The following is a 13120-nucleotide window of genomic DNA, read 5'->3' on the forward strand; positions in this document are numbered from 1 at the left end:
GATACTAGCAAGATCTCCACTTTTGTAGGAACAGGTTACCCATGTATCTTTGATTTACAGCTCATTAGGTTAACTATGTATCCTTGATTCACAGCTAGCCTGGAAAAAAGAAAAAAAAAGAAAGATATACGATGTTATTGGGTTATGCCATGATCAATTATTGGAATGTATCTCTCCCCCTCTGTCTTCCCATCTCTTACCTCCATTTAAACACAATTAACAATCTCTAATAGCCGTCTCCATCGGCAACAATACTGTGTGTGTGTGTGTGTGTGTGTAGAGACGCACTTCCATAATAGCATCAATAACTCCCTAAAAACACATTAGCCAAGGAGACAGCATTTAAACGATGGAACCGAGCAATGGGAAGAATTTTCTCCATAACAACCCTTAAAGACTGTGATTGACTGTTCCCTTCCTTTAATCTGCATCTTGTACGTTGTTTCCAATGTCCAAGAGAGATGTCAGATTCCCCACACCCAATCTTTTTTTAAAATAAGAAATCACCATCATTAGGAGAGCTTGCGAATTCAGTTTCCTGTGCTCAGCTGCTTGGCAGCCGATAAAGGAGGGAGGCAGTGTGTTGCTGGGTATATACAGAAGAACTGCTAGAATAGATGTCAGATTCCACCGGCTAGTGCAACTGCTTTTGAGAGCTCCTATTTCTGCCTTGGCTGCCCAGTATCCCCCTTTCTCTCTGATTTGAAGTTTTGGGTTTATTTGAATGTGCTTTGCAAGGGAAAGAGTGAGCCTATTCACGAGGAGAAGAGCTGGTTCTTTTCAGCACCACCAAAACGGGACAGCTCCCACGAAGTCTTTGGACTGCAACCTTTCTGATCCTTTTGTCCTACCACTAACTGGACTCTGGAGCCACCTGGTATCATGGAGCTGTCCACCATCCCCGGTGCTGAAATATTTTACAACAGCACCTTGCAGGACTTTAGCTCAAGTTCTCTCACAACTTCTAATGCCACAAATCAATTGCCAATGAAAAATACTACTTCAATCATCATAGCTATTGCTATCACCGCCCTGTATTCCGTCGTATGTGTGGTGGGACTTTTGGGGAACATCCTGGTAATGTACGGCATTGTCAGGTAAGAAAAAAGGTTCCAAAATATCAAGCCCAGCTTGTTCTTTGACTAGATGAGAGGAAGTTTTACGCCTATGTGGCTTGGCTGGATGCCACAAGGGTCATTGGAAAGAAAGAAGGCATGAAGTAGATGTGTAGGGAGATTGGGAGAGCATGAACTTGTGACATAAACTTGTAATGTAATGTAGTCTGTGTGAAAGAGTGAAAGAAAAGTCACTTGCATGCCAAATGAATTAATAACCAGGATTAAAGAGAATGCTGGTTCTGCACTGAATGGGAATAGTTTGAAGTTGATGAAGGAAATTTAGAGCCATATCTGTGCATTCAGCAGTGCCCTATCATGTGGAAGTTAGGATAGAAATGCAACATTAAAAATGTGGGTTTTGTGACTCAAGAAATGATGTGCTTTACTGCATGCATTTTTAACTGCAAAATGAAGGTTGCTATTATTGTGGTATTAGAAAATTGCCATGGCTGATACATCTCTGGAACAATGAAGATTTTACAGTGCTAAAAATTCTGCCCACTATGAATTTTATATATGGCTATATATGAATGAAAAGGGAGACTCAAAACAACAGCTACAAAAATGCAATGACTTTTCAAATAGGAGTATCTTGATCAGGCAGAATAAACTCTAAGATGCATTCACTCTCAGTTTGGGAAGAAGAAAAATATTGTTTTCTTTCAATTTATCTATCAAGAGAGACATGAATGTGCCTCTATGGGAGATACCAATTTTTCTAGAAATGCAAGACAGGTTCAACATGTCAAACAAACAGAGACTGTGAACATAAACAGCAACATGTCTCAAACAATATGTGCTTTGTTAGTATGTTGTCCTCAGCATAGCTTCTTTCAAAGATGTTGGACTACAAGTCCAAGAATTTTAGGCTGCCTCAAAATTATGGAAACTGTAGTCCCTCACACCTGAAAGATATTTGTTTGGGAGGGGGGGAAGAATATTTCATAACTTGGCTTATGAGAGGTCATTTTTTTTATTGTACGGAGAAATTTCCAAGATACCACATATATCTCTGGTGGAGGCAATAGTGCTATTAGAACAGATAACCGTGACATGGAATCTTATCAAATAAATTCAGATCCTGATGGGATCATTAAATACTTCTGCAATCTCTTCAGTTTAGGTCTAATGAACCTGCATTCCAGCCATTGGTCCCAACAGAGAAATATTTTTAATCCTGACAATTACCAATTCCCACCGAGTCTCTTTTCTGTCTAGAAATGCTGAGTTTTAACCTGGGAATTCTTCTACAGCCCCTTTATTTTTTGTGCCTAGAATTGCGACGAGAAAGTTGCTTGAGAATTGCATTTCCACTTCTCTCCTTCCGCCTCTTTTTTATTTCTTTTTTTAAACTCAAATGCTGTAACTTCTGGTTAGGTCTAGCTAAGCAAAGAACTGACCTCTCATAGCATCATTTTGTTTCAAATGGCATATTATGCAAACAAACAGGCCCCATTTTGTGAACTGGGCTGCTCACTTTGGAGGCTGTGTGAGTCAGCATTCACACATTAATTTGAGGAAAGAGTGCCAAGGTGGGTTTTTTTCCTTCCTTTCTTGTTTCTGAGTCATGCAAAGCAGTGAAATGGTTTGCTTTCATGCAAACAATTCAAAAACCCATCAACAGATTCCTGCATTCTTTCTGTACTTGGCAAAGACAAAACAGTAGCAAAGTCATCACTAATATGCAGCGCCCCTGAACTCAGGACACTTTTTTTTTAATTTGATTTATATGCCGCCCTTCTCCGGAGACTCTGGGCGGCTTACAGTGCATTAAGCAATAGCCTTCATTCTTTTGTATATTTATACAAAGTCAGCTTATTGCCCCCACAAACTGGGTCCTCAATTTACCTACCTTAGAAAGGATGGAAGGCTGAGTCAACCTTGAGCCTGGCAAGATTCGAACTTACTTTAATTGCAGACAGCTGGTGTTAAATTACAGTGCCTTTGTCTGCAGAGCTATCCAGGCACTTGGAACTTGGCATGCCAAGGAAATTGAATTTTGGGCTCAGGATACCAAACATTTGTTTCTGGAGTAGAACATTACAAGAGTGTAATTTGTGTCTGCAATTAAAGTAACATTCCCCCACCCCACACTATATTTTCTCATTTCACTTCCCAATAATTTACTGAAGTGATACAATAGAATAAGAAAGTAGTTTATATAAGTATAATAACTCAGAGCAATCACAAAGAACATTTAGGTTGACTGAACGAAAATATTCCATCTGCCAGCATTTGCAAACCCTCACCCGAAAATTCCTTTGCTGCTTTCGAGCCTTTATACAATTTCCAATTTTGTCCTAGACTTATGAGGTATGATAGTTTGAGGCCGTTTTCTGCAAATGGGAGCCACGATATCCAAATATTCGGGGGGGGGAGACCCCTCTTTGTGTGAATGGGTCATGAAGTGCAAAACCAGACATAACTCTTGATAAGTAATCTCTAGCAGATTTGGTATAATTGATTTCAAGAATTGCAACCTGCATCTCCTTGATTAAGACCAAATACTAGCATCTCCTGGTAGGGCTTTGCTATTTCAGGAGAGGGAAGATTTCTGCAGAAATCTGGATGACAATTAGATAGCTTCAAAGAGACGCAGGGGAAAAAAAAAAAGATTGCAGCTCAGGGTTGAACTCTGTGGTCCTTGGTGCTCTCTGGGCTTGATTGTTTTCTTGCAGATGTTTCATTACTCAACAAGTGGTTCCTTGATTAGGCTATTGTTTCATTGTTGTTAGACTGAAATACAAGAAGTAAACAATACTCCAGTCAAGAAGCGACCAACTCAAATAATCTATCAAACAGCAGCCTAGGAACCACCAAAGTCCATTCCCATCTACACTGACAGAGCAATACACTACTATATAAAATAAGAGCAAACCCCCTAGCAGTGATGATATTATCTAGTTTGGTATTGAAACATCTGCAAGAAAAGGGGTGTGCATAAGAGCACCAGTGTGCCTACCGCCCCTGTCCTAATGTTCCCTTTAATTGTATTCATTTTATGTATTCAATTCATGCTTATACTTATATATATTATCTAATACATACTCGACAAATAAATGAATGAATGAATGAATGAATGAATGAATGAATGAATGAAATAAAACAACCAAATTCAGAGCACCAAGGATGGAAAGGCTGTCATCTGGATTGTTGCAACCCAGAACTGATAGCCTTGCTGAATGTTTAGGCAAGAGTTTGCCTAAATTATTAACCACATTACTCTAACTGCTGTGCCTGATGCAGTTTTTAAAAGTTTACAAACCTTGATTTGTTCATTCGGCTGTGAAATGCCAAGAGATTAACAAATCGTGTTCTCATTGTCTTTTCCAAGCTAAATTGCCAGTGTTGATCTTCATAGTTAATTTGGAGCTAAATTATCTTACAAACTTTTTTTCCCCGCTCCTGATAAAACTACCATGTTCTGAAGTCAGCCACAGAAACATGCACGGATTCCAGCTTGGAACAATCGATTTGAAAGGCAAAATAAGATATGTAGCATGCCTGGATGTGCACGTAGCACCCGTCAGGAACTAACAAAACGTGACTACTTTTAGAATTGCACAGCGCAGTCATATTTTGCCTTCAGGCCAGACTGCTGCACAACCCTAACCCTAACCCAATTTGTTTGGTTGCTAAGATGGGGACTTAGACCGGGAATCGTAAAATTGGAAGGTTCCTCCATCACCAATTAAGTTTCAGCTTTCAGTGAGTTGGGACTCTTTCCAGAATGGCCAGACAAGGAAAAATGATGAGGAAAAGAACAAAAAATTTTTTTTAAAAAACAACAACAACACCAAGCTGAGGCACCAGTTCTAAAAATAATTCTTCATCTAGTGACTTTTTGAGATTGTATAGACAATTCATGGATTGGAAGCAGTTAGATCAGTGTTTCTCAACCTTGGAAGCTTGAAGATGGGTGGACTTCAACTCCCAGAATCCCCCAGCCAGTGCTCCTGGCTGGGGGATTCTGGGAGTTGAAGTCCACCCATCTTCAAGCTTCCAAGGTTGAGAAACACTGAGTTAGATGATCATTGGGAACAATCAGCATAAGCTGGTTCCTAATTGCCATAAGAAACAGTCTGACAGGTACAGTGACTGGTACATTACTTTACCTCAGAGTTGTCAAACTCAAGGCCCAGGGGCCGGATTCGGCCCATGGGGTACTTAGATCTGGCCCACGGGGTTGCCCTGGAAACAGTGAAGGACTGGCCCGCAGTACTTCTGCCAGAGAAAACGGGCTCCCAAGCTCCGTTTTTGGCAGCCACAGCCTCCTGCAACCCTCTGCCAGTGAAAAGGGAGTTTGGAAGGGCCGCGTGCAGCCCCCCCCCCGAGTGCCATTTTCACTGGCAGAGGGTTGTAGGAGGCCGTAGCAGCCGAAAACGGAGCTCAGGAGCCTGTTTTCACTGGCAGAGCACTTGGGCCACCACAGGCACCCCTGACAGGAATGACATCGAGGTGACCATGTCCACCCTGGCCACGCCCACCCCAGCCTCCTCAGGTCAAACACAACCCTGATGCGGCCCTCAATGAAATCAAGTTTGACACCACCTGCTTTACCTGTTCATTTTTAAAGTGTCACGATATTCTACGATCATGAATTCCACAGTAAACTGTGTGTCTAACAGATTAACAGAGTTGGGAGGGACCTTATAGGTCATCTAGTCCAACCCCCCGCTCAAGCAGGAGACCCCACACCATTTCTGACAAATGGCAGTCCACTCTTTTCTTGAAAGTCTCAAGTGATGAAGCGTCTCTTGGAATGCTTGGTTTGTCACTTTCAGCAGGTTAGAATGATTGAGATATCATATTTTAATAGTTTCCCATCTTTGCTGGCTTCCGATTATTCATAATTCTAGAACCTGTCATGTTGTGGCCAAACTGGTTTATTCATACTCACTTAGCCACTGTGAATTCCCATTAAAGCGCTGCATCTTTCTGCATATAGGGAATCCTTGACTTACAATCGCAACTGAGCCCAACATTTCTGTTGCTGGGTGAGACATTTGTTAAGTGAATTTTGCCCCCATTTTAGACCCGTCTTGTCACCGTTGTTAAGTGAATCACCACTGTTGTTAAATTAGTGACTCAGTTGTTAAGAGAATTTGGCTTCTCCGTTTACTATGCTTGTCAGAAGGTCGCAAATGGTGAACAAATGACCCCGAGACACTGCAACCGTCATAAATATGAATCAATTGCCAAGTATCTGAATTTTGATCGTGTGATCATGAGGATGTTGCAATGGTCATAAAGTGTGAAAAACAGTCATAAGTCATTTTTTCCGGTGCCATTGTAACTTTGAACGGTCACTGAATGAACTCTTGTAAGTTGAGGACTACCTGTATTCATTCAAAGCAGCGCATGTGATAATTCCCTGCATATTGAATTACTCTCCCGTTGTATTAAAAAAATTCTTGATGAATGTATCTTTTCTTTCATGTACACTGTGAGCCAGGGGTGAAATGCTCCTGGTTCGGACCGGATCGCCTGATCCGGTAGCGATGGAGGTGGGTGGTTCGGAGAACCGGTAGCAAAAATCCCTGCCCGCCTCCCATTGCCCAGCTGAGCCGCACAATCATCAGAGGCTTTTTCTTTTAATTTTTAAAAGTATTTTTTCTACAACGTCTTCGGCAGAAAAAATGCTTTTAAAAGTAAAAAAAAAAAGCCTCTGATGATCGCGTGGCTCTGCTGGGATCATCAAAGGGATCATCCGCTTATGATCCCAGCTGAGTTGCCTGATCGGCAGAGGCCTTTTTTTCTTTTAAAAGCCTCTGACGATCCAAGCTGAATTGCCTGATCGGCAGAGGCTTTTAAAAGAAAAAAAGCCTCTGCCGATCAGGCAACTCAGCTGGGATCGCCAGAGCCTTTTGAAAGCATTTTTTTACAATTTCTTCACTGAAGAGGTTGTAGAAAAAATGGTTTTAAAAGAAAAAAAAATGGCCACGCCCACCCAGTCACATTACCCCCCCCAAGCCACGCTCACAGAACCGGTAGTAACAAATTTTAGATTTCACCACTGCTGTGAGCATATGCACCAAGACAAATTCCTTGTATGTCCAATCACACTTGGCCAATAAAAAAATGCTATTCTATTCTATTCTAAACAATCAAAACCAAGAACAACTTTTTGGAGAGGTCTCGTGATATAAATAGATTAAGTATGCCAATCATGTACACATCTAAATCTTCCATTGTATTTTTTTTCCCCCGCTGCTGATATGCACTCTCTCACTTTCTTGCTTGTGTTAATAAATTAGCATCTTAGTAATCAGTGCTGGAAAACACTTAGGCAGAAAATTCCATTTCATTAAACATCAAAAGGCCAAATCCAGAAATGTATGACAAGCTGCCAGTGACTGGGGGTTTCTATAACTGTGCATGGAAATGGGGTTGCGGCACCATAATGATATGGAATGATGGGACCAAACAACATTCCTGGGTCAGCCAGAGACAGTTTTTATTGCGCAAGGTTCAGAGGCAGATTGGTTCTTGCTATCTGAACAAAGAAAGAGCCCTGGTAGGACTGCTTTTATACATATCCAAGACAAAGGACCTTGCTGGAATAGCAGTTTTCCATATATGGTTAACATACATCCATTATAAGATAATTGACATTTCCTAATTACTAAATTCCTATATTATTTTCTAGTTCATAAGATTATCGTAGCTAATCATCCTTTATTAGTTCTGTGATTGCTGATGCATAGATTTATGTCTTCCTTGGTTCCATATGGATGTCCTTACATCCTTGACAACTAGGTCCCTTCAGAAGATATATATATATTATCCAGGATAACTTGACAACTCGGTCCCTTCAGAAGATATATATGTTATTCAGGATGTAATTTATCTGACTTAGTGTAATCTTCCAAACAAATATTGTTTTTCCAAACCAGCACATTTCTTTCTTACAATAGAGAGGTCTTTTAGAGTTCATGGGGCTAAGCACATGTTTCCCTTATAATAATGTGAATAGAGAGGGTCCTTTAGAATCCATGTAGCTGACTCTGTATGATTCCTATTTTATTTACCTTATTCACATTAATAAGGTACGTGGTTCAGGATGTCCAATGAATCAAACTTCCAAATTTGCATCTTTGCCGTATTGCTTTCAGGTAGGTCGTTTGCTAAAGAAACAGTAGCGTGACAATAATTAGTCTTCTACCTGTGACTCTGATTTCTTTGACCTGTTCTAAGTGGAGCAGCTTTAAAAAGCAGATTAGAGACTGTGCTTGGTTCAGAAAGCAGCTGCTGCTTCTCAGTATAATTCTATTTATATTTGGCGGTTCATCAAAATCACAGAGCAGATAGCAGCAATAATAAAGCAGTCACATAAAATAATGAAAGGCTATTGCAAACTTTAAAAACAAGCCAACCCAAATAAACACTGGGAAAGGAAACAAGCTATCAATCAGTCGTCAATAAACCTTCTTAAATACACAAGGGAACCTTAGGGAAATATCTTTGGGGAAGGTACCATTCTGACATGGGGTACCACCACAGAGAATGTCCTCTGTCTTCATCATGTGAGGGCCTGGTACTCCCCCCCCAGGCTAAGTATATAGGCAATTTAAAGTTCTGAAGGTCAAGCCTAATCTAGTATCAAAGTTTTGTCTTTCCAGATAACATAGAATATAGTATCATGGGGCTGGAAGGGACCTCAGAGGTTTTCAACCCCCTGCTCAAGGCAGGAGATTTTATATCGTCCTAGCCAAATGGTTGTCTAGTGCAACCTTAAACACTCAAAGAGCCATTTGGACTTGTTTCCCACAGAAAAGAAAACACCGGGAGCCACAAAACCCTTCCCGTGCCTAACTATTTCTTGAGCGGCTGCAAAACTAGCATATGTAGTTGAATTAAATGTTCTGGTTTTTTTCTGAAACTTTACTTTTCTTGGATTTATCCATGGTTGGCCTACCAGGGGTTGAAAAGCTCAATAAATCACATGCCGGCAGGTGTCGCACATTGGCAGTTGTGATGCATATTTTGAGTGATAGGGAGCCACAGCAGAGGGGTGAAAGAGCCACATGCGGCTCCAGAGCCACAGGTTGCTGACCCCTAGTCTAGTCTAATGGCAGTGTTCCGAATAATGCACCCCTTGAAAGCAGAACTCCAAGGCAGGTAGATTCCTCTAAGAACATGTTTATTGGATACATCGTATCAGCACAGCCAGTGAAAACCAACTCTGAAAGTTCCTGAAAAGAACAGAAAACAACAGGAAAGAAAGAAGGGAAGAAAAGAAAAGAAGAAAAGAAGACAGGCAAAAGGCAAAAGGCAAAAGGCAAAAGGCAAAAGGCAAAAGGCAAAAGGCAAGGCAAAGCAAGGAAGGGAAGGGAAGGGAAAGGAAAGGAAAGGAAAGGAAAGGAAAGGAAAGGAAAGGAAAGGAAAGGAAAGGAAAGGAAAGGAAAGGAAAGGAAAGGAAAGGAAAGGAAAGGAAAGGAAAGGAAAGGAAAGGAAGGGAAGGGAAGGAAGGGAAGGGAAAGGTTTTAAATGTTTTTTAGATAAATTGGATGTCTTAAATTTGTTTTTTGAGCCTAAATTATTTAATCTGTTTTTAATAGTCTTTTAACTTTTGTATGTCTTTGTATTTTATCTTGGCTGTTCACCGCCCTGAGTCCTTCGGGAGTAGGGCGGTATACAAATATGATTAAATAAATAAATAAATAAATAAATAAATAAATAAATAAATAAATAAATAAATAAGGGAAGGGAAGGGAAGGGAAGGGAAGGGAAAGGAAAGGAAAGGAAAGGAAAGGAAAGGAAAGGAAAGGAAAGGAAAGGAAAGGAAAGGAAAGGAAAGGAAAGGAAAGGAAAGGAAAGGAAAGGAAAGGAAAGGAAAGGAAAGGAAAGGATGCGCAGCATAGATTTTTGCACCACAATAGCTTAAGAGCTACAACATGCTGAATGGGGAATTTAGGAGAATTTAGCACAACAGCACATCAAGGCATTGCCAGATTTTACAACATTTATTGATTTGGGGCCATCACAATCAGAACACAGCAATCAGCCCACAAGGACACTTAGCCCCAGCTTTCAGTGCAATTGGTATCAACATGGATTCATAGGAGGAAAATAAACCCACCCTATAAGGTATCATCTGAATTGAAGTCATAAACAATCTGCAGATTCGCTGTCCAAAAACTTATTAACTTTCTCTCTGGTTTAGCCCCCAGATGTAGATTTCTTGCTGGTTTGGTTTTCAGTAGAGCATTAATTTCACCAGCCTTTATCAGTAGTCTAACATTTGAGAGCATCAAAACCGTATCATCTGCAAATAGATTGAAAAGAGAAGTCTTCCAATTTTTATCTTGTAAATCTGATTTACAAGATAAATCAGATTTACTTGGATCTATTGCTAGCTAGGTTGAATAATGATGAGGATAAAAGGTAATCCTGTTTGGTACTTCTTAACAGTGTGATGAAATCTGAATCAACTGTTAAATTTGATCTGGGCTTTAGGTGGTCCATATATATATATATATATTCAATCATCGTACCAAAGCCAGCCCCAAATTTAAATTTACTTAATATTTCTGTGAAAAATGGTAGTTTCAGAGAATCAAAGACTTTAAATGTATCTAAAAGAACATGTGACTAGTAAAGATTTATTAATTTGTATAATATTTGTATAATTTCCTTATAAGGGTAGATATATTTCAATTTGGAATAAGACCAGATTGATCCATTTGAATATTTTTTACTTATAGTCACTTTTAATAGGTTCACTTACTTAACATCATTTTTAATAAGTTCCCATTCTTGCCAGTCAGCTAATTATATTAAGGAATTAAAGGAATTTGCAAAGGTGTCAGGACTATGAGTTAATTTTCAGAAATCGTATCTAAAGTTTTCTGCACAGGTACCCCAAAATTCAGAAGATGTCAATGATTTTGGGGATACCAAAAGTAGATAAATCTTGAGAATATTTAGGCGTTGCTATTATTAAGAATATTTATTATTATTATTAATGCAGTTTTTACTAATAATAATATGCCAACATGAAAGAAATTAAATATGGAAATGAAACTGGATTTCAAAACATTTTAACATTTTAAGGCAAACTGCAATGGTAAAAATTAAATTATTTGCAAGGCTCAACTTTCTATTTCAATACCTCCTAACAGAAATTCCAGAACAAGCTTTCAAATATTAGCAAAAAGAAAAAGAAAAATAACTGTTCTGCTTTCAAACAAACATAATGGTAATAAATACATGTATAAGGATATTATACAGACCTCCGAACTGTTGTAGCACCCCTGGGATCACATGATCAAATTCCAGACATTTGGCAGCTGACTCATATTTATGACGGCTGCAGTGTCCCTGGGTCATGGGACACCCTTCTGCGACTTTCTGACAAGCACAGTCAATGGGGAAGCCAGATTCACTTAACAACCATGTTACTAACTTAAGAACTGCAGTGGTTCACTTAACAACGGTGGCAAGAAAGATCATAAAATGGGGCAAAACTCACTTAACAGCTGTCTCACTTAGCAACATAAGTTTTGGGCTCAATTGTGGTCGTAAGTCGAGGAGTACTTATAACTTACATACATGCAGTTCCAGTTCCTTTACATTGTAGTAGTTCTTTTTTCTACATTTTCTGTATTTTCTATATATATAAAGGAATGGAATGGAATGGAATGGAATGGAATGGAAAGGAAAGGAAAGGAAAGGAATGGAATGGAATGGAATGGAATGGAATGGAATGGAATGGAATAGAATAGAATAGAATAGAATAGAATAGAATAGAATAGAATAGAATAGAATAGAATAGAATAGAATAGAATAACAGAGATGGAAGGGACCTTGGAGGTCTTCTAGTCCAAACCCTAGACCATTTCAGACAAATGGTTGTCCAATCATCAAGCAGAAAAATCAATAGAAACCTTTCAACAGGCCATTTAACCTCCCCACACCAGGTCCTGGAACATATCCAGATCTTCAACTCTTTACAGATCCTGAGAACTGCAATTTTTGTATTGAAAAAGCAGGTTTTCGGCTTTTATGCCTACTTTGGTTTGGATAACACCTGCTGAAATCTCAGCAGCCAAAAAGGAAGGTAGGTAAGAGCTCCAAAAGAATAGAACTCCAGCACTCTTCCTTTCTTGCAGTTTCCATCTTTTCCTTTCCCTTCTCCCCAAGAAATCAAAATGAGTGTTGCAAAATAAAATCAATGAAGCATCTTTCTTTAATGTGCATGGTGAGAATTGGATGTGGACTCCAAACGATTTGCTCCAGGATAAACCATAGACGTGACCAGGTTTTCAGTCACAAAATGCAGCTGTATTTTCTTTCCGGCTTCCTAACTGCACACAGATGTCTTGATATGTGTAAAACAAGGAAGGTGTTATTTAGATGCTCAAAGTACTGTAGGGTTTTCCTAATTCTTCCAAGGGAGGTTAGGAAGGGATGTGTTTGTGTCTGGTTTGGAATATTTCCAAAACAAAGTTAGAAAGTTAGTTTTTGTTCAGGTTGTGGTAAATATCCTAAAGATAGAAGAAGCTAAGCTTTCCACAAATGTTAAGACAAAACAAGCTTCTTGGATGATATCAACCCATATAAAATCACAGTTGTGTGTCTTTTCCTTGATTAAAGCAGGGGTGAAATCCAGCAGGTTCTGGAGAACTGGTAGCAGAAATTTTGAGTAGTTCGGAGAACCGGCAAATACCACTTCTGGCTGGCCCCAGAGTGGGGTGGGAATGAAGATTTTGCAATATCCTTCCCCCAGGAGTGGGGAGGGAATGGGGATTTTGCAGTATCCTTCCCCTGGAGGGGGTGGGAATGGAGATTTTGCAGTATCCTTCCCCTGCCATGCCCACCAAGCCACACCCACCAAGCCACGCCCACAGAACCGGTAGTAAAAAAAAATTGGATTTCACCACTGGATTAAAAGCTGCATAGGGTATTTGAGTGACATGGCATAGCATCCCATTGGGTTACACTCCAAAAAATGATGAATGTCACCAGAGCAAAAATAAAATATAATTTCACTTCAACTT

General features: G+C 39.7%; 1 protein-coding gene across 1 annotated transcript in view; it reads left to right on the forward strand.

Annotated features, from left to right (window-relative positions):
- Nucleotides 1–292: 292 nt before the first annotated feature.
- Nucleotides 293–13120, forward strand: part of OPRD1 (opioid receptor delta 1) — a 33384-nt gene continuing 20556 nt past the window's right edge. Inside the window, exon 1 of the mRNA XM_034413624.2 lies at nucleotides 293–1097. Coding sequence (XP_034269515.1) covers nucleotides 883–1097 — 215 coding nt within the window. The 5' untranslated portion in view covers nucleotides 293–882. The remainder of the gene's footprint in view (nucleotides 1098–13120) is intronic.

This window comes from Pantherophis guttatus, chromosome 10, assembly GCF_059756535.1.
Source record: "Pantherophis guttatus breed Tessera chromosome 10, ASM5975653v1, whole genome shotgun sequence".
Lineage (NCBI taxonomy): Eukaryota > Metazoa > Chordata > Lepidosauria > Squamata > Colubridae > Pantherophis > Pantherophis guttatus.